Here is a 21,904-nt window from a genome sequence, read left to right on the forward strand (position 1 = left end):
AACGTATGATATTTAAACTGAAAGAAATCTACTGTCTGGTCTGTCAGAATTGTTTTATATTTTATAATAGCAATTATCGAATGACATAAGTCATAAGTTATCGGGCAATATATACATATATTGTAGAAAAAAAATGTATTGGAAGTGGTGAAGATTTCAGTAACTCGTTTTTAATACCACAATACTTGTAACTTAAGCAATTGTGTTTCACTTTTCGTCCTGTTAAAATGAATTTGAATATATCGAATGCAGCAAAATATATTTGGAAAACACAAACTATTCCCGGATTTGGGGTTAAGTATTGACTAAATAGCGATATTAATTACATCAAAAAAATCTTATTTCATGAAATTTTGATTGCTATGATTAAATTAAAGTAATTGAGTCGTTAATAGTTACGTCTTTATTTCATGAAAATGAAAGTGTAGAAAAATCTTATAAAATATTTTACCTCTAGTTCCAGCAAGTTAGAAACAAATGGGCGAATTGGTTGATGATCAGAGATGTAAAACGTCGTCGTATGAGCGCTGAAAATTTTCTAGAGAGATCCAGAATTAATGCTCTAAGGAAGAATGATGTTCTACCAATTGAAATACGGGAACTGGCTGATAAGGAGATTAATAAATTTGAGCTCAACGCCACTCCCATGAGAATAAATAACAGATGTGTTATTACATCAAGGTATATTTGGAATTTTAGAAGAGTTTTACATTTCAGAACAGTTAAAATCTATAAAAAAATATGTTAGAATGAATGTAATTGCTAATAAGAGACATTTGTTTCATTATAAATAGAAATCTTTATATTAGCTTAGTGAAATGGTATATGAGAGCTAAATTATTTTTATATTCTTACAGACCCCGTGGTATAGTGAAGGAATGGAGAATGAGTCGTATTGTATGGAGACATCTCGCTGACTACAATAAACTGTCAGGGGTTCAAAGAGCTATGTGGGGTTAAATTAACATTACGTAGAACGTTTGAATATAATTTTTAATTATTAGCTATGTATTATATATATATTAGATAAATGATTTGTAAATATACATATGTTGGTTTTATTTACAATATTAAGAATAACATTACCAAGTTACATTTAGAACTACTAAGAAAAGGTTGGTTGAACAAAGTTCTTATAGAAATAAATTGTTATCAACAGATAATACATAAATATAACCACATTTTTTTACCTTTAATTATGTGAAAGAAATATTAATTTTTAAATTGATTTAAAAAGAGGTTAAGTTACTAATTCGAGTTCGTTGTCTGTTCAACATATTTTAGAAATAATTGTGATTTCAATAATTTAACATATAATTAAGGTAGTTATTTTATCTATTCAAATACTGTTTTCTATAAGAATAATTCTCGCCATAATAACTAGGCTATTATCTTCATTGTTTATATTAAAATAAAATATATAGGGGTGCAACATTTCAAGACTTCAGAGTAAAAAAAATTATGTGAATTAACAGTCATTTACAGTGAGTTAGTGTTTTTTGTCATATAATATATATAAAAAATAAATATTTTCCAACATTCACCAACATGGTCAATAATTATGGACAATAAGAACACATTAGCTGTATAATAAAATACATTTTTCTGTTTTTATATGTTTTTTATTAAGTTTCCCTTACAACTAAAGGAGCTTTATAAAGCTTACTATGGAATACCAAAGCTTGTTAAAAGCTTTTTAGTCAAAGAGACCTGGAACAAGAGAAATTATATTAGAATTGTGTATCATTATCAGGTTCGTCGGCTGAATAGTGAGATCGAATCAGTAATAAAGTCTTCAATCATGGGATTTCTGAAGCTAATACATTAGATCAAGCATCATTTTAATACTTCCTAAGATGTTCCAGTAATATTATATTTAGATATAAATTAAATAGTATAAAAGTACATTTTAACATGTATAATTTGTGATAATTCATATTTTGGACATCTTTAGGACATTTACACACTGTAATGTAAATAGTCATTTAATTAACTTACCGAAGCCCATGTCATCGTCAGACTCTTCGGGTTCCTCTTCCTTCTTTTCCTCCTTGGCGGCTTCAGCGGCAGGCGCAGCAGCAGCTGAGGCTGCGGCTGGCGCTCCACCGGCCGGGGCAGCACCGACACCGGAACCGATGTTAGTGATCAGGTCACGAACGTTCACACCCTCCAAAGCCTTGGCGAACAAACCTGGCCAGTATGGCTCGATGTCAACGTTAGCCGCCTTCAAGATGGTTGAGATTTTCTCACCCTGTTTAAAATTGATTATATAAATAGAGCGATATATAAGCTCGGAGTTTAATTAGAAAAGCTATTTCTGTTTTAGTTTCAAGTATAGTTAAAACATCACAAGGATGTGAGCGGATAACATTATGATAACCTCAATACATTGTAATTAAAAACATTGTTAAAATAAGGTAAACTCACGGTAACTGCGACATCGTCGTCAACGAGGATGAGAGCAGAGTATACACAAGCTAATTCAGCCTTTGATGCCATTTTTGTTGATATTTAGTGCAAGTCGCCAAGTGGCCTTAGCTCCGAGAGAACAAGCACGTTTGACTTCTAAAATTAAAGAGAATGATGCCAACAACTGACATACAAACTTGACGGTGTCAGTTGTGACTTTGGTGTCAATGTCAAATACAAATTTTTTCTCCTTAGATCCATAGGTTTTCGCGCGTGTTTTTTGTGTCAGGTAAAACTTCATAAAAAATTATGATAAGCCAAATAATGATATATTATAATTGTTTTAAGTTTTAGTTGTTATACACTGTCTTTAAATAGAAATATAGAAGCCTATTTTTCAGGGGTAAGAGTGATGAAAAAATTTTTGAAAACGGGATATGTATATATAATAAATAAATAAAAAAAATAACAGAACTCAGTTTTATTAGATACATTTAGATTTCATTAAGACAACAGTAAATAATATGTTGAACAACATTTTTACAACATAAATTATTTGACTTACTTATCCAACAAGATTATTAGTCTGTAATAAAATGAGGCAAATGAGACGACATTAATTTTATAAAATAAGGTTATTAATTTAAAAAAACAAACAAATTTTATTTTATTTAGGTTTTGATTAAAACTGCTTTCAAATTAATTAAAATATTATTAATTGGTATTATTTTGATATAAAAATATCTGTTGGAATAATTTATTAGTGATGTATACATTAATTTGATTTTGCTCAAATATTAAAACAATAAAGATAATTAATACATAGAAATTGTCGATGAATATTTTACAAAGTTGCATAAGCTCACATTATTCAAATTATATTTACAGACGATCTAAAATTCAACTACCGAAAGAATAATTTACGTGCCAACATAAATTTAGCAGAAACAATATTTTTATAAAAAACAAAGTGCACTTAATATAAGTCTTTGGAATGATTTAGAGATCCCAAGAAAATAAGTGATGTTTGACAAGCATGTCCCTGACTCCTTCCTTTAATGGCTGATTCTGAGTATCCTTTTTCAAAGGAAGTTCCCAATCAGGATTTAAATTAAAACCGAACTGAGAAAGTATCCTCAGCTCACATTTTATTTGAACCCATCCCGGGGAATTAATAAATGACCATGGGTGGTACCATTTTTGCACAACATCAACACAGGAACACAGAACCTCTAGCCACAGATGCAAAGCTTCTTCATTTAAACCCATGCATATTAATGTACGCAATTTAACGTCCATCTGAGCGTGGGCGTTGTCGTGTGACAAATTGATAGCTTGTACACATCTATAAAGCAACTCTTCTGGAGTAAGTACCTTACCATCTTCATCTAAACGATATGTTTTGCATAACACTAATCTACTATACACAGAATTGAAATCTTTCTCAACCTCTCTAGATGAGGCTTCTTCAATAAACAACCATGGATGGCAGGGCCCATCCAGAAAGCTTGGTTTCTTGATGCCATGTAACAATACCCTTTTAAATGCAGGTGCTAGAACTCCTCGGACAAGATGTGCTGCCTTCTCAGTAACTGAATCATCACCAGCTCTACTGTATTTTACACCCTTTTCATCTAATAGTTTAACAAATCTAGCAGGAAACCAGCCTCTGAGTCCATTTAATTCTCCGATCCAACAGTGTTCATCTCTTGAACTTATAACTTCTATTACATCATTTTTTCTAAACCCAAGCTCATCTCCGTCTCGTCTCTCAAAATCCAAAAGAGCCTTGGCACGTCGCCTTTTACTTCTAGAGACATTAACATATCTTTCTCTATCAGCCGCATGACTTTGCATAGTGTAGTCAGCAGTTAGAAGAATTTCCGATTGCAACTGGGGTTCCAGGGCAAGAAAATGTCGAGCAACTTGTAAGATAGCTTCTCTGAGATCCACCAAAATTTCGGTTTGTTTGACATTTTTAGAAACTGCATCTTCATTGTTAGTGTCATCTCCAAATAAAATTGTTTGAATAACAGATTTGCTACGTTTAATCTGCCGTCTTTGGAGTTGCTGTTTGGGCAAGTTAGGCACAGCATTGGGATTTCCTACTAGCGCTCCTTGATCCGCCATCAAATAGGCCAAGTGTCGCCGTCTGTGGGTCTCAATGAGAGCCGGACTTAAAGTATCCCCACAAACATCATCAATAGTTTTAATTAGCACATCAACATCATCAATTTCACCAGGAATGTCCGACAATGCATTAAATATCTGAGCTGAATTCGATATTTCTGTGAATCTGTTCTCTTTTATCTTCAACATTGCTAAAGTGACTTTGAACAGTACAATGGAACCATCTAAAAAGAATAGGTCCCAAATTCTAAGTAAAATTTTCATGTGCACAACATTAGCATACAACGTGAGAAACCAGTGCATTGTTATGAGAGAGAGCTCAATGTCATGTGCATTTAAAACTTGTTCTATACCAGGCAAGTAAGTTGATATGAGACTTCTTAAGACTTTTTGATCCGCCTGTATACCGATTAATGTTGAAGAGTAGTATGATGCGGGCAGCAAATCCTCAACTGTGGTACACATGATCCAAAATGCCTCTTCTTCTTCCATAAGCAGGAGAAGTGAAGCAGCTATCATTCCTGTACCTTGGCAGTATCCAATATCAGGATATAGCCATGCTAATGCTCTGAGAATACGACGGAGTCTTGGCACTCCTGTGCTAGTTGGATGTGAAAAACAAACATTATTTGGTAATATTTGAACTAAATCTTTTTCAATCTGCTTGCTAGTAACCAACCCATCATCACTTGAGGCTCTGACAATTTCATGATAAGTAATTTCAGTTGTTGCTCTCTTCTTACTGGCTCCACATAAGTGCATCCATACTTGCGGCCTTAAGGAATGCGGCACACCATCTTTTACCATACTTTGAAGTTTTTCTGTTTTTTCCAACTTGTTTTCAGAAAAGTTTATTTCTTTGCTGTAAAATTCCCACTGAAGACGATGTTGATCATCCTCAATGAAAATATTAGCTAGCAGTTTATTAGAACTCTGTTCAGGGCCGTCTTCTTCATCTACACAAAAACCGAATTCATCGAATCGATAATCTGGTAACCCGCCTCCGTGGCCTTCTGATTCTGGTTGTGCCAATTTTGCCATTATATCCTGAGGTACCATGCTAGGTGTAAGCGCTGAAAAAGGACCCCCAGGTGCTGGCAGAAGCTCGTCAGCTACATTCATGCCACGGATAGAATCAATTACATCTTCTGGGTCGTCATCTGCTAAAGCTGCACTAATTTTACGTTCGTGTTCCTCACGCCCGACGTAACCGTCGTGATCGCGGGAACTGAATAAAGATTTAGCCAGATCCATCTCTCATTGATGTTTAATTAATCATTTACGGTCAAATTAATACACTAAAAAATATCCCCATTCTTCATTGATACAAAACACTTTCACAAACGTCAGCTATCATAGAGTACAAGTACCTAAATAATAAACATTATAATAATATTATAGTGGTAACTTTACTTTCACTACGTATATTCTATATCAGGGTCATTCTTAAAAATATTAAAAGAAACTAATTATGATATTAACTTTAATACTCTAACATATGAATTTAAATATAAGAATATATCTATTTTATTGATCTGTGTTACATGTTTATCTATGGTTCTATATATGTCACTTTAATTACAATTGGACATATACCTATGTTTTGGACACCGAAAATACGCATTTATGTACTAAAATAAAGTAAAAGTTTGTGTTTGTTATAAATGCTTAAATAAGTTTAAAATAAATATGATTGTGAGTAATTTACTACTCCACCTATGTTACCGAATCCATACCGCATATACGAATAATCGTGCTTGAATATTTTTTGTTTATGTATGAAATGGTCGCATTTAGATAGTTTATCAGACAATTGAAAGGTGAGTTAAGAGTGGTTAATGTTATAAAACACGATATAGATATTATACACACAAAAAAATCACATAAATATCGTGTCTGTTTTAATAATGTTCTGGCTAATAATTTTGTATAAAATAGGATGGCTGTAAAAAAATGTTGTGTAGAAAACTGTAATTCATCTTCAACAAGACCAGAAGACATTGGTGTTACATACCACAAGTTCCCTAAAGATAAGACATTACGTGATTTATGGTCGTTGGTAACGCACTACAAACAAACTAACATAGACTCTACGACATACGTGTGCTCGCGTCACTTTTGCAAAATCGATTTTCAAATTTACGAGGACTCAAAATACATTCTTAGATCAGGTATATCTATTGAAGTTTGTAGTGCTAACGATTCATAATAAACATAAATGTTCAAGCTGAATATTGGTTTCTTTGCATTTAGTTTGCTTGCTACATTGCACCATCTTTTATGCTTCACAAGTATTGAAGTTAGTTTCAAAATATCTATAATCATAAGCATGTTTATAAATAAGTAAATGTTCTGTTTAGTGCTTGTGGTGGTTACATTATGAAAACTATTCTTTACATTTATTTATGGCAATACATTTTAATTCTATTGCTTAGCCTGTATTTTATGTTATTATAAGGGAATGAATTGAATCTATAAGACATTAAATGTTATCATCATGTTAAATAAAAATCCTTGTAATTAATTTCACATTATTGTGGGGAGATTGAAAATGAGTAAGTTAATGTTGATTCAATAAGGTTCTTGGTAAATGTTGTTGTTGGTAAATTATTTATATATCTATATTGTAATTTGAATTTTCTGTTGCAGATTCCATTCCCTCTATATTTTCATGGATCCAAAGAGATACAGATACAAAGATACAGCAATTAGAATCTAATATGGATGAACCTAATATTTCTGGGGCAGCATCCCCTGTAAATGAAAGCTCAGATGGAGGTGCTGCAAACCTGAACACCTCATCCAGCAGTAAAGAATCCGAAGGTGAAAATGTTGAAGCTATTATGAAATTCATTGAAGAACAAGAACAGGAAATAAAAAAGCAACAGAATGAGAGCCAATCTGAAAAGATTGCAAGCGATCAAAATGTGCCGCTAACCCATAATGACAATATTGACAATAATGACAATAATCAAGTGTTCAGTGACATAGCGGAGCCTATGGTGATAGCGACGAGTGTTATGGACATGATTCTCAGTGAATCAGAAGCTAAAATAGACACAAGGAAAAATATTAAACCAATACCACAGAAACTGAGTAAAAATGATAAAGGTATGATAGTTTTAATAACAGGAAACTAACAGAATGCATGACATGATGTCGTCGACGCGACGGCAATAGCGCGTAAGAGCAACTTGCAATACCGATCTGAGTGTCTATTGGCACCTAAATGACCTCTGAGTGTCTATTGGCTCCTAATGGAACTCACGCCATTTAAATTAGCCAATAAGGAACGTCCATTTTGCCGTTATAGCTAAAGTTTAGTCAAACAGATCTATTCTGTTGAGAAAGATAATCAATTATTCTTCCCTCCTGTAAAATTGACAAAATACTGGTACGCGGTATTGCAAATTGCTCCTACGCGCTATTGCAGTCGCGTCCCATATTGATATGTATAATCCATAAAAGATGATAGGGGCTGAGCTTCCTATTTGAATAATTTCCATAGCTGTCACAATTTTGCCGGAATTATTTTATATATAAATGTATTTGGATTGTTTTTAGCCTATTTTATTGGCTTTACAGGCAACAGTGTTTCACTGTCGGTCGGATCTAAGGTTGAGGCCAAAGATTATGGAGAATTTTGGCATTCGGCTCAGATTGTGGAAGTGGACTATGACGAAATGGAAGTTCTGGTGCATTATGAGAACACACACAACAAGTCAGTATACATGATGTGGCCGTTCATTTTGTAGTAAAAAGAAATCCGACTCAGCTAATTATAATAGTCTTTTTTTGGTACTAATTTTGTGCCACCGTAACAATGAAGCTTATTTCATGTTGTTGTTGTTTGTTTAAAATATGGCCTTCATCCGTGCAGAGACGTGCACATTATATTCTGCCAGTGTCGTGTAGAATGGAGGAGACACGATCCGGGATTAACTTTTGTACGAAATAAAATTTTACAGCCTCGACTGAAGTCACAATTAGGAACTTTGTTAGTAGATTTTAAAATTATTTCATGACGTATTCTGTTTTATGTGACTGACAGTCATGTGACGTATTGTCTTTTCAAAACTGACAACTGCTGAAATGAAGATGAAACAACCGAACGTCATTGTCAAAGAAATTTGATTTCAGTAAATAAATATTTTCTTATTTTAATTTTCTTCCTCTGAAGTCACGTCTTGGCGATAAGTAAGAAATAAAATATAGGATTTTTATGCAGTCAATGAGAAGGTCTGCTGGAACATATGTTTTTGTGGTTCATTTTTGCTTATATTTTATAGAGTGTATAATTTCATCATCATATTAGTATTTTAAAGTATTGGTAGTATAAAAAAATATATTAAACTGGACTACCGTGTTGTTTTTTATAGACCCGATGAATGGATAAGTGTGAGCAGTCCCAGATTGAGGCTTACGAACAATCCTACACAAAGCACCCCAGCGAGAAACGTGAGGACTGAAATAAAACCTGAAAAGGAAGAAGTTAAGGTGGAGGAGAAACCAAAACAACAGTTTGTTGTTGGTGAAAGATGTCTGGCTCGCTGGAGGGACAACAGACGTTTCATAGCCACAATACTAACAGATCTCGGCAATGGTAGGACTATTCAAAATAATCTCACAATTCATAAAAATTTGACAGCAGGAGCCTACTGGTTTTTAATTTATCCTAATATTGATATTAATTTCTTCACAGGCAATTACGAGATTATGTTCGACGATGGCTTCAAATGGAAATGCACTACGTCAAGGATGTGTAAGCTCAAGGAGTCTAAGACGGAACCGCTGGCCATCGATACGTCAGCGTCAGCATCATCTTCCAGTCTTTCACCGATACCAATTCCTGGGACGGGTCCGACGGGAAATATCCCAAACAGCCAATACACGTTCCACACACATCTATTCGATCCCACCCGCGATTATTTGGGCTCTAAGAGCGAGAGGCGAGAAATGAAACGCAAATTGAACATAAAAGAGATATTTAATATAGGTCAGAAGAAACAAAAGCGAAAAGATAGCGATCAAGGGAAACCGAAAATTGGTAAGGTGAAGAAGGCAAGGGTTATTAAGAAGAAGGTTGACATTAAACCGGAAGCTGAGACCGAAGTCAAGCTTGAAGTGTCGCAAATAACAATGGAGATAAAAAAAGAGATTCCCGGTAAGGAACATATGAAATAAAATAAATAAAATTTAATAATGTTTTTTTTTATTAACGTAAACCTATATAATCTAGATGCAGTCGCTTCGATAATTGGTACTGTCAGTAAAGATGAAAGCGATAAAACTAAAATTGATACAGAAATTAATGTACCGATGGACGCTGCTAAGGACGTGGAAGAATCTAGTGCTGAGACAAACATTGAAGACGCAAATGTATTTGACGTAAAAAATACAGGAACGGCTTTCGATTCAGAGGAGGTCGTTGAAAAAAATGACATCGGAGATAGTTTAGTTAGTAGCTCAGATCTGTTAGTCCCTAGCGACTTAGGCTTCCAATCAGAGCCTACATCGGATCCTGTGAGTATAACATCAAATTATTTCATGGCCTGAATGATAATATTGAGTACTGTGTACAGTTGAAAATTAATAACCGATTTGAAACCAAATAATTTTACGTAGGTCATGGAAGAAGAAGCGAAATTAGAACAATTCGAAAAACCGGATGAAAGTAAACAAGAGGTTATAGAGAAAATGAAAGAGGTTATATGCAAATTAGAGGGCGGTTTAGATATACATAAGATAGATACAACGAAACGTGAAGTAGACACGAAGCCAGTAAGCGAAGTTGATACAACAGTAAAAGACGACAGATCGAAAAGGAAGCTGTCGAAAATAAAGAGGAATAAAAGATTGAGAATGTTACAGGAGAAGAAAGTTAAGAAGCAGGTGGAGAAAGTGAAGAACGAGCTGGTGGAGATGAGGAAGCAGATGGAGGAGATGAGGAAACAGATGTTGATGAAGACGGAGGAGATGGCTCGCCCGCACGAGATGCCCGAGAGCTTCCTGCTACCGGGAGAGTGGTGCTGCAAATGGCTCAACGGGCAACCCCTGGGCAATGTGTGCGAGTTTGAAGATAAAGTCGACGGCAAAGGACTTAAGAAGATGAGCGTTCAGGTAGCTCAGGATATCTTAGTAGATATTATTTGAGAATCTTTCACTGATTCATAGCTTCGATTTATCATTTATTTTAATAATAGTTTGAGCTTTTTGTTCATGACTGTGTAACGTAAGGACATTGTGATAGAAACAAACAAATAATATTTTAATTGGGACGAGACATTAAATTGGCAACTGGAAACTATTATATAATGTTCAAAAAAAATTGTAGGTCGAGGATAAAAGACTGCCTCCAGGGTGGACGAAACTTATGGTGCGTCGAAGTTTTGGACAGTCCGCTGGGAAATGGGACGTCGTTTTAGTTGGGTGTGTATAAGCCTACACGCGGAGAAGAGGCATTCAGTGCTCTGTAACTCATCCTCCATAGACAAAATCAATATAGATAATCAATAATAATGTAAATTCGTGTGGGCGCAAAGTTTGATATGGAACAAAGATGATGTCAAATTAATGATTCATTAACAATGGATTTAAAAAAATTAATGACTAGATCAATTTGAGTACAATCAAAAAATATAAACATGATTTTACAAAAGCATCTGTTTCGTTTCTATTAAGATAAATGCATGTGGGCTGCTGGTAGCCTTGTCACTAATGCACTGATGTGTAATATGAAACAACGTCTCAAAAGAGCTTTGTTTTGATTTTGATGAATTTAATATTTCCATTCCAGACCGGAAAATCGTAGGTTTCATACTAAGACGGATATACGGAACTATCTCGAGCAGCACGACGACTCCCTCAAGCAGTACGAACACGCGCTGTTAGATTTCGGTGTACATCTGAAGCTGTCCCGTAGGATGGGATGGTATACGACGGATGGCGGCGTTGCACCGGCACTGGTGAAAAGAAAGAAATTAGGTATAAACAGGAAGGAGGGAAAGAAAAGAAAGAAAGAGAAGTCAGCCAAGCGTGATGTACGTTTATAGAATTACTATTTAACTATTTAATGTGTTAGTGGTTATTTCTTATATATCTTATAATAATGTTTAAATTTGCAGATATCCTTGGAAAGTTTTTATAAACGTACATTTTACCCGGAAAGCCCACCGGTCTTCCTGGAAAATCCCGTGGAAGACGATGGTTCTGGTAGGTTTTATAGTTAATAAAATATATGATTGGAAGCAGAGATTTACATGTAATTTTATTTTCTAGTGTACGTCGGTTCTATGAAGGTGGAAGTGATCGATAATCTCCTACGGTGTCCAGCTGAGGGCTGCCTGAAGAACTTCCGAAACACCACACTACTGCAGATGCACATAAAACATTACCACAGAGAAATGAGGGAAATGTTGGGAGCCACCCCAAAAGTTTTGGACTTAGCGCGCGAAAGAACGAAACCCACTGATATCGAAGTCAAAAAGACGGAATTTGAATCCAAAATTATTAAAGTCAAGCTACCAAAACTGCCGAAGAGATCCGAGGAACCCAAAAGTCAAACGAACCCAGAAGTCAAAGAGCCCATTGTGCAAAAAGTAGAGCCTCGACCACAAACACCACCTAAACTGGATGTGCCCATACCTAGATCACAGGATTCTCCTAAACTAAGACAAGCACTAATCACCAAACCGGCTAAAAGACCGAAAGTTCTACTCCCAGTTAGGAAACCAGAGCCAGAGGAGAAAGAAGAAATCCCCGAGGAAGCTGATGTAGAAAAGATAGATTTCGACGACAGCTCCAATACTGCAGAGAAACCGTTTGAGGAGTTTCGAAGGAAGTGTGATAAAAAGCGCAAATGTTTTTCAACTGTGTCAAGGAAGCCTATCAGCGAGGAGGACGAGTGGTTCGGAGTGAACTCTGACCTTGACACTCGGTCCAGTTTCCCAGGGTCTGGCACACCGGACTCCAAAAACATGGACAAGGCAGTACCACTTCCGGTTTCCTCCGAGTCCAATGAAGAACAGAAGGACGGCAATATGTATATGTATACAGAGAGTAAGTTAGTCGTGTAGTATAATTTTGTTTCGGTTTAATAAAGGTCAGTCGTGTCCAGCCATGATCAGCCATGTCAAGCCATGATCAGCCAGGTCCATGGTCATCTTTGGCTCTGATTGAACCAAATTATTCCCTTGTTAACACAAATGAAAAAAAAAAAATTATTATGAGCAGACTTCGGATGGATTTCTGGATGAAGTTACTCCTGATAAATAGATTTCTCATCCAAAATTAAGGATGACACATTATATTATCTTGCATTTGAAAAATGAACCGCATATTCTAAGTAGTAGTGTTTAATTTTAAGTAATTTAAATATATTTTTATGTATTACATTATAGGATTTTGAAAATAAATACGTAATTAGATTTTCTACGGCTTCAGTACTAAAATGCTGAAACAGCTTAGTAAATGAGAAATTTATCTGCAGTTTTATGTCATATTCTTATCAACAGCTGGCGAACGTATAAAGATCGAGCACATGAAACGCGAGGAGATCATAAACTGTCATTGCGGTTTCCGCGAGGAAGACGGGCTGATGGTGCAGTGTGAACTCTGCCTGTGCTGGCAACACGCGCTGTGTCACAACATACAGAAGGAATCGGAGGTAATTACTGAAGATGATTACGAAAAATAACTATCAATGTCCATATTGCACCTCTCAAGAGTAACTTTCTATTTTTTTATTCCTATATAATATGTATTTCCCTGTATAAGCTATTTCAAATTCTTATTATTAAAAATAAAAATGTCACTTAATAATATATTAATATATCTTTAGGTTCCAGAGAAATACACTTGCAGTATATGTCTCAATCCTCGGCGTGGGAGACGCTCCAAGCGTTTCTTGCACGATCAGGACAGACTGTACGAGGGGTTGCTGCCGGGGGCGAAGCCCTGCGAGACTTTGCGACGCTCTCACGAATTATCAGCTAACCTATTGAAAATTCAGGATGCTCTGCATGCAATGCGAGTCAAACACTATGTAGCTACGTAAGTTTTTGACAATATTTTATCGATTTATGACATTAAAATACTTAAATTGTAACATATTTTTATTGTTCACAGTAAGAAAGACCATCCAAAATTATATCTGTGGGCCAAAGACTGGGAGAGTCCAGAGGTAAATTTCACCCAAGAAAGACTTAATTCAGATTACTCAGATCTCAATATTATCATAAATAACATCGGCAAGGAGAATTTGCCGCTGAAACCCGATGAAGTTAATCCACATTTGGATATAAGAATGCCCATAACTGAAGAGCCTGAAGATAGATTCACTCAGAGAGACAGTTCATTAATGAATCTATCGTCGGTTTTGTCAAGTCCAACTGGGACCTCATTAGATCTGCCAATAACCACTTCGGAGTTGGAACGGCTGGCGAAATCCGTTCAAGGTAAAAAAAAACTAAGGTTTTTGGATACTACGTCTGTCACAGACGCTTTCATCTCGTCTGCCCGTGATCACGGTTGCTGTAAAGGAACGGAAACGTCGGGGTTCTGTAGTAAAAAAATGATAAAAAAACGCCCAGTATCCGAAAACCTTAAGTTTCATGACTACCCTCGAAAATCTTAGATATCATTAACACAGTAAACAGTTTGAAATAAACATCTTTGCATATAATTACCAATATAATTTCTTAAAAGTACTATTATTTATGTCTGTCATGAATATGTAGGTATAGAAAAGCTTTAAAACCGAATATGACCCAAATTCATTTTGGCTGCGGGTCTCCTCAGTCATTCAAGTGATATTACTGCAACGAAACCTTTCTGGAACGGGAAGATTTTTCTGTTAAACTAAAATTCATTGTTATAATTTGTCTAGAACTGTAATAATTTTTAAAATCTACATTAGCTTTTAACAAAATTTTAGTTACAGTAATATCTACGCGGTAGTTTTTGTTTGAGAGTAAGACAAATACACACATCTGTAGAAAGATGCTGACAACGTCTTCATAAATTGCACCAACAATATTAGATCATATATTCAGCGCTTTAAATATATTTTATTACAGAACAAGAAGTACAAAGAGTGGTCATCCCTCAGCCCGAGGCAGCCATTGAGAACAGTGCATGCAGGGAACGCTTGCTGCGACATGTGCAGCGCTGTCAGGGCTTCATAGACGCCAGACTCGATTCTATAGAAGCTCAAGTAGCCGGTATGATACGAAAACTACTAACTATCAGCATGTTTTTCTCACGAGTTTGTATTGTCTAACTATGTATGGAGTTTTGGCTTTGACATTCATAAATAAAACCCGGTCATTGTAGTTTGAAAATGCAAAATTTGTGCTACAAATACAAAATTGCCCACAATAGCCTGTGGTGAAGTAACAAAATATATATATTTTTTTATAGAACTCGAATCTCAAGATCCATCATTTGAGGATGACGAAACGGCGGATTTCTTCCCAAGAACAAAACAAACTATCCAAATGCTGATGAGGGACCTCGATACGATGGAAGAACTGGGAATTATATCTTGAACATGTACTCAATTGAAAACTTCATATTTATAAGTTGCACAAAAATGCTTCTTGTAAAAAAAAAATACTGTTTGTAAATAAAACATTTGAAATAATAAATATTATTAAGTATTCAGAAGGACGTAAATAAAATACAATTCAAAATTAGCAACCTTATATTAAAAATCAACCCTCATAGAATTTGGGCAATTCATCACCGAGGATCACTGATCTCTCAACACCAGCCTCGGTAATAACGCCAAGTCTTACAACACCTCCCGATGAACCGTCTCTCAACATGGCCAGAGTCAGAGTATTTGTTACAAACTTTTTAGCCTCTTCCTTAGACATGTTAGGCTTGAAGTTGGCATCGACGTAACCATAAACATATGTAGATCCTGATCCTCCGATGGACACAGCTTGGCGTTGTACCATCCCGCCAATGGGTACAGAGTAGATTTGGCCTGGAATTAAAGTCATAACCGAATGATTTCATGAATTGGAGTTATAAGTTATTTTAAAAGGTTCAATCATATACTCTCTTGTTACAATTTCAATTGGTCAAATGGCTAACAAGACTTTAAACTTCGATTGAAAATGGAATATAAAATATTTTGACCATAGATATAACCAAAATTATTGATATTGCCTATATCTATTACATATTTGAAAGAAATCACGATGATAGGCTATTGATTTATCTGACCTCCTTTCTTTTTATCCCAACCAGCAACCAGGATACCAGCCACTAGTGAGTCACGGTAATTGTAACAAAGTTCTCGGAAGATTGCTGCTGCAGTTTGTACCAGTGGGGGTTCACTGAGCTCCATCTTATGAAAATCTAAAACATTCAATACATACATAAAATAGTTAATAATAATATTACCAAACAGTTATCAAATTTTACTACAAATATTGTATATTTTAAAGTATGACCAATTATGTTAACTAATGTCGGAATAAAACAATAGATTATATGTCTTGGTTTCTTGTGTTAAACTTCAGAATAGTGTCATCAAATTGTGCATTACTTACTGAGATGATAAGTAACAATATCGGCAATAGCTTGGGTGTCCGCAGCAGAGCCGGAGCGGCAGCAATAGATGTGATCAGTAATTCTCGTGAGTTTGTCCGTGACTCTATTAGCGATGTATGCACCGGTGGTAGTTCGAGAGTCCGCTCCAATTATAACTCCACCGTCGAACTCACAGGCCATTATGGACGTGCCGGTGCTGTGAGGAGCATTCATCCAGCTCATTGACGGGTCTGTGTACGTATCAACCACTGAGGCAGCCATAGTTCTGAAATGTATACCTTATTGTAATAATTAAAAACTCAGTAGTTCAAAATATAACATTGGCATAAAAGAATATCCTCATTTGTCGACTTATAAATTAAATATACAAATTATACAATCACCAAAATTTATAAAGCTCTTTATCGATTTTTCTATCGAACCAGAGTTAACTTACATTAATTTCTTTAAAACAATTTGTAGTAACAAATTTTGAAAGTCACGATATAGATGCGGTAAACTGCTGTCAACATAAAACAAACGTCATGATTCCGACAAAATATGTAGATTCAATATAATGGACAGATAACGAAAGTCCAAGAACAAAGAAATTGTGCATGAATTTACTAAACAATATTTTCAATTGGAATTTCGAATTATTTATACTATATTTCCTTACAGTCCTGTCTATTTCTTTTTATATTTTTATATATAATTTAATTTGGTTTTGATGAACATTTTAGAAGGCAACAAAACGAAATTCCGCCTCTAAAGCGCGGGTAATTTCAAAAGAGTTAAGTATTTAAAAAGGACCGTTATTTGTTATTAACTGAAGAGATTTGTTATTTGTTTAATATTGAGTTTTCTATTTAAACCTTATTAAATAACACATCAGCAACAACAAAAATCATCCATATTTCGTTAATACAGAATATTTATTTAAATTTTATATAAGTTTCTATGAGGTATTCGTAACTACAATTGTCTACATATATAGAAGTAAAATGGTTCGAAAGAAAAAACAGTCCTACATACTTTTAAAATTTATCGGATTTCATAAAATGTAATTATAAAATTACATAAAAAACTGTGGACTTAGCGCAATTAAAAAAAAATAAAAAAATTACAAGTTATAAGGTAGTTGTTGCTTGTTGCTAATAAGGTGAAGCAGAAAAAAATAAAAATAACTGTGAATTTTAGACCACAATTATGCAGTTATACTGTCTTTAAAGTTTAAAACATATATATATGTGTGTTAAAAGTACGACAGCAAGGAAATATATATTAGTGACTTTTGTATGACTATTGGATACATTTTTATTAAAAGTACCTATACTAGTATCGGTACTATACTATGATATATATACCTATGCTATGCTCTATACTACGACAACACATAACTACAAATTATATATATGACAGCGTTTACCGCGCCTTACAAGTATTATTGATAAGAACAAAACAAAAAATATCACATTGTGATAATATAAAACATAGATGAGGCTCTACGACTACTCGCATTTTTGCCTATAGCAGGTAATAAGAAAAAAAAAACAAAGAAAATAAATTAATTTTTACATTATCTACGAAAAGTTATCATAGTATTTACTCATGACTAACGAATTAACAAATAAATTATGTACTTTTCTCTGTATGAGATGTGCATTTTATTAGAAGTAGAATATTTAAGCTTGTTTTATATTTATTTACAATAGACCTAAACATATTGGAGGAAGATTATTCAAAAATATTTTGTATTTTTGCTATAGGTACGTGTTTGCACATTGTTGTAAAGTTTCAAAAGATTCGCAGACTCATCGCGCGTGGGTGTCCTCCACTCATTAGTACTCTTGTCCCACTAAAAAGGTTTTTTTTTTTAAATATCATTCGGCACGCTCCATTTCATACGTCACCCCGAAATCGATGTTTATTTAATCTTTATAAAAGAGTCCGCGTGGAATGAGCATAGGTTTTTGATAAATCGTTTTTTCATTCAACATTTTTATTCAAAAGGTTCATATATTTTATATTTATTCTTCAAGTTTGCGATTCGCCACCGTCGTTCAATGAGAAAGGACACTCGCGTCTTAGAAGACGTTTAGGATTTTTGTTATAGCTGGTTTGTCAGTTTTGATACTTAGCTGTGTTAAAGGCATACTATTGTAAAAAGCAATGGTTTATTTATGGTATAAAATAACTAACATAAACTGTGTGTTTAATATTAATTATCCTGTGAAAGTTATATTAGATTTTATTTATTTTAAGAATGTGTAACTTCAATATCCTAGAATTATCTAAAGAGGCGCCAACTGGTAAATGTTGGATAATTTTATAAACAAATAACGTCTATTAAGCATCGACATTATTTGTTTATTTAAATGTAGAAGCATTTAAATAAACAAATAAAGTCTATGTTTAATGCGAGTGGTTTATATTTTACAAAGCGGCGATAGTTTAAACAAATAAGTCTATCTTATTAGGTCAACAAATCTTTATTTTGTTATAATTTTTGTTTTATCCTGTCGCTATATTGTATGCGATGTCAATAAAGATGTATAAAATAGATTGAATTTTTTTTTTCAATTTATTCTCTCAACGGTAAATGACAATGAGCTATTAATTTTTTAAATAATTTCTTTTAAAATATTTCTTAAAAAGGCAACGTATCAAGATCGCTTGTGTCACACACGGGAGCAATAAGTAGGCGTATTATTATGCCACCTAGTCTATGGTACTATGGAAGTAGCTGTCAATCGTTGAATAATGACGCGTGCGGTGGAGACATTTTGTTATTTATTTATTTCATTTTATATCGACTCCCCCGCTATCTAAACGGTAGACAATGACCAGATGTTGATATTTTTTTCATATATTACAATGTATTTTAAGTTCTGATGCTCATTGTGATGGAGATGTGGCAGTTTCCGTTGTCATGATCGTTTTGGTTCTAGTTAACGGATGAGAGACGTTATTCTAATTGTCAAATAATATTCGTATGGTTTAGTATGTTATTGTATTTATGTAACAGTACATAACGTCAGATTTGAAAGTAAAAACTAAAGGTAATGGATTCGATATAAACAATTTAGATATCGTTTTATTAAACATATTCGTCGGCAAAATAAATATTCGTAACTTGATCGTAATCATAATGCCGAGTCATTAAATTAAAAAAAATCAAACCGAGTAACACTACATGGAATTGAAAATCTCTGACATTTATGTATATAAATTAATATATAATCGAACATGATAATGTGCAGGTATATATAGGTATGTACAATAAAAATATTTTGTTATTATTTAACAGGTGAATGAGACTCGTTTCATAACCTTCACAACTACTGTGTTGGTTGAATAGAAGATTTGTTTTTAACTTAAACCATCAGTTTAACTATAATGAAAACTACATAGAATTTTATACTTAAATTTTGATAGTATATACATATATAAACCTTAAGTATAGTCAGATAATTAATGCCTGTGTTTGAAAGTCATACTTGTACAACCCGAATGATTTGACGTTTGAAAAGATTTTCATAGTCTTTAGATTGTCTGTTGCACGTATTCTCTAGAAACACGACCACGTAGTAAATTTATATTCTATTCTTTCCCGCTTATTTTATGGTTTGATTGCAAAATGTTCCATTACAGATAACATACATTTGTTTCATGAATACTCGTAACACGGGCGGTGAAATTTACAGCGGCCCTATATAGAACAGCACTTATAGGTACTTAGATTTATTGCTAGACATTTTATTGTGAAGGTCAAAAATTGTTTTTTATTCACGAATTCACGTTAATTTGACCGTTTAATATAAAACGTTGTAAAAAATCATTAAGGTATTTAAGAATTTTTTGTCGTATTGTGTTGCGGTAACAAATCAAAAATGTACTTTTAGTCATTTTATAAGTAATTAAAATTATTTTTATATTCCATAATTTAGTTTAAAGTTTGTTAAAATATTTTGTATCTGGAAAGATAAATATTACAAATGTAATTTACCTATACCTAACAAGAATATAAAGAATATACATATCAATATTTTCTTAACCTCAAAGGGGATATTTCTATTAAAGAAATGTTTCTAAAAGAAATCCCTTAATACAAAATAAAGTTTCCTAGGTGTTTCATATTTCTAAACACCCACTAGCAATAAATTCCCCCACAATCCGAACCCCCCGTATATGTTCCATTCACAGGAATCAAATAAATTTTTTGCGTCTTCCTCGTGCCAACAAAGGTACTTCCCATTATATAAATTTGATACGATATTTTATAGAGGTATTATAAGCACGCGCTGTAGCTCGCGCTTCTATATTTGTTCTTTTTTTTAGGCCCCCTCTCAGACGGGGCCGGGGCGGGCCGGGGGTACCGCAGGGAGGCCGGCCCCTAAAAAGTTATGTATTTTTTCTCCTCTTTTTTCCCATCGACGTGATGAAACGGCGCGCGATATTGATCCAGCCTGCTTTGGCAGCTCACTCATGTTATATCTCGGGTTTTGTCATTTCACCGGGATTTTGTAGATATAATGCTATTAAATATTTGGTATTTTGTTTAAAACTAACGTATTGCTAAATAAATGCTTATACCTATACATTAATATTTTGACATAGTTATATATTATTACTATTTATAATATTTTACGATGACATTAAAGATTATAAATGAACGCTGTGAATTAAACATTATTTAATACAAATTAAAATAAAACCATTCAAACGGAAGTTGACAATCACTCAGTTTATTGTCTGTTATGATATTATTTCAATTGACCGTCCCGTCACTATAATCTGTCGAAGGAATACAGATAACATCCGAATGACTTATAACATTTTCTTTATATGTATATTATAAATATTCATTCTTTATATCTGTTACATTTACTTATTATTAAGTAAGTTTTCGTGGATTTGATGTCTCGTAAATGATATTTGTTCTGGCTGATTTTTTTATATAATTTTTTCGTACGCAGGTGTGTGGACGCGCGTCCATCCTTTATGTTATAATGTTCAAGGGACAAGCTGCGACTATGGAGTGGGCACCCATCACGCACATTGTGATGATACAGTGTGTTCAATATACTACACTATACTAAATACATGATTACTTAATATTAATTATTTATTTTCATAAATATAAAATAATTCATGGATAGCGAAAATCATTTTCTTGTGATATATATTTCGTTTGTTGAATAATTAAATAATAAGTAATAGTAAGAAAAAAATATATGTATGTACGGTTTATGGATTATTCGTTTTTCGTAAAACATCGGATCGTCACTGTAGGAATAGTTATAGGAATGGTAATAAATATGTTGCATCATACAAAAATACAAACATATTTTGAACACCCTTTTCACGGTCATACATAAAAATATCCACATTAAATACGTGGTTTAAAAGATTTTTTACCCTGCAGTCGATGGACGCCATTGACGGCTTGGATTCGAGCATTTTGGGGTCACTTTTTGGAGATTATTCGGTATTGTGCTGGCGATTCTAAAAACCCTTACAAAGATCCTAAGCCCTGTTGACTGACCGAGTACCTTTGTACAATATAACGGTACGCTTTAACATATACATTACATCTTGATGTAACTTACGAACAGAGAATTTAGATATTGATCACGATGAAGATATTCTCAACGAGAAATTGGCTTTGGATTTTTAAAACTCAATTGAGTTTGATTGTGTTCAGCCACGTGTCCTAAAAGATATGTATCAATTTATATAAATAATATAATGTTTTATTTCAAGCATAAGTATTTATATATAATTCCACCGTAGATCGGATGTATATAGTTTGTAGAAATAA

The 21,904-nt window shown here is 33.9% G+C and overlaps 5 protein-coding genes and 1 long non-coding RNA gene across 10 annotated transcripts; 3 read left to right on the plus strand and 3 right to left on the minus strand.

Annotated features, from left to right (window-relative positions):
• Positions 1–99: 99 nt before the first annotated feature.
• Positions 100–1,046, plus strand: LOC116779157 (small ribosomal subunit protein uS14m). The gene is made up of 3 exons (XM_032673341.2): positions 100–293; positions 458–681; positions 858–1,046. The coding sequence occupies exons 1-3, from the start codon at positions 228–230 to the stop codon at positions 958–960; spliced, it is 393 nt and encodes a 130-aa protein (XP_032529232.2). The 5' UTR covers positions 100–227; the 3' UTR covers positions 961–1,046.
• A 554-nt stretch (positions 1,047–1,600) lies between these two features.
• LOC116779136 (large ribosomal subunit protein P1) lies at positions 1,601–2,589 on the minus strand. The gene is made up of 3 exons (XM_032673319.2): positions 2,428–2,589; positions 1,999–2,251; positions 1,601–1,710 (listed from the first exon to the last, which is right to left on the minus strand). The coding sequence occupies exons 1-3, from the start codon at positions 2,497–2,499 to the stop codon at positions 1,697–1,699; spliced, it is 339 nt and encodes a 112-aa protein (XP_032529210.1). The 5' UTR covers positions 2,500–2,589; the 3' UTR covers positions 1,601–1,696.
• A 518-nt stretch (positions 2,590–3,107) lies between these two features.
• On the minus strand, positions 3,108–5,899 carry LOC116766429 (small G protein signaling modulator 3 homolog). The gene has a single exon (XM_032656271.2). It carries the CDS (start codon positions 5,791–5,793, stop codon positions 3,409–3,411), a length of 2,385 nt encoding a protein of 794 aa, XP_032512162.1. The 5' UTR covers positions 5,794–5,899; the 3' UTR covers positions 3,108–3,408.
• A 212-nt stretch (positions 5,900–6,111) lies between these two features.
• LOC116770086 (uncharacterized) lies at positions 6,112–15,204 on the plus strand. Of its 4 annotated transcripts, XM_061526800.1 has the most exons (18): positions 6,127–6,359; positions 6,478–6,710; positions 7,189–7,650; positions 8,125–8,260; positions 8,919–9,142; positions 9,242–9,703; positions 9,779–10,062; positions 10,165–10,320; positions 10,411–10,659; positions 10,874–10,968; positions 11,336–11,579; positions 11,664–11,751; positions 11,818–12,597; positions 13,053–13,204; positions 13,379–13,590; positions 13,666–13,994; positions 14,616–14,759; positions 14,959–15,204. In XM_061526800.1, the coding sequence occupies exons 2-18, from the start codon at positions 6,479–6,481 to the stop codon at positions 15,084–15,086; spliced, it is 4,377 nt and encodes a 1,458-aa protein (XP_061382784.1). In that variant the 5' UTR covers positions 6,127–6,359; position 6,478; the 3' UTR covers positions 15,087–15,204. The 4 variants fall into 4 exon arrangements, with proteins under 4 accessions (XP_061382786.1, XP_061382783.1, XP_061382784.1 ...); XM_061526799.1 differs by having other exon boundaries at positions 6,123–6,359; positions 10,165–10,659; XM_061526802.1 differs by lacking the exon at positions 6,478–6,710 and having other exon boundaries at positions 6,112–6,234; positions 10,165–10,659.
• A 19-nt stretch (positions 15,205–15,223) lies between these two features.
• LOC116768460 (proteasome subunit beta type-6) lies at positions 15,224–16,641 on the minus strand. The gene is made up of 4 exons (XM_032659196.2): positions 16,538–16,641; positions 16,101–16,366; positions 15,772–15,906; positions 15,224–15,529 (listed from the first exon to the last, which is right to left on the minus strand). Exons 2-4 carry the CDS (start codon positions 16,360–16,362, stop codon positions 15,252–15,254), a joined length of 675 nt encoding a protein of 224 aa, XP_032515087.1. The 5' UTR covers positions 16,363–16,366; positions 16,538–16,641; the 3' UTR covers positions 15,224–15,251.
• A 2,205-nt stretch (positions 16,642–18,846) lies between these two features.
• Positions 18,847–21,904, plus strand: LOC116767898 (uncharacterized). 2 transcript variants are annotated; one of them, XR_009753508.1, is made up of 4 exons: positions 18,847–19,353; positions 19,735–19,814; positions 21,060–21,154; positions 21,509–21,904. It is a non-coding gene; the product is annotated as an uncharacterized LOC116767898 (long non-coding RNA). The 2 variants fall into 2 exon arrangements; XR_004353345.2 differs by having other exon boundaries at positions 21,060–21,904.

Source organism: Danaus plexippus (assembly GCF_018135715.1).
Source record: "Danaus plexippus chromosome 3 unlocalized genomic scaffold, MEX_DaPlex mxdp_25, whole genome shotgun sequence".
In the NCBI taxonomy this organism is placed as follows: domain Eukaryota; kingdom Metazoa; phylum Arthropoda; class Insecta; order Lepidoptera; family Nymphalidae; genus Danaus; species Danaus plexippus.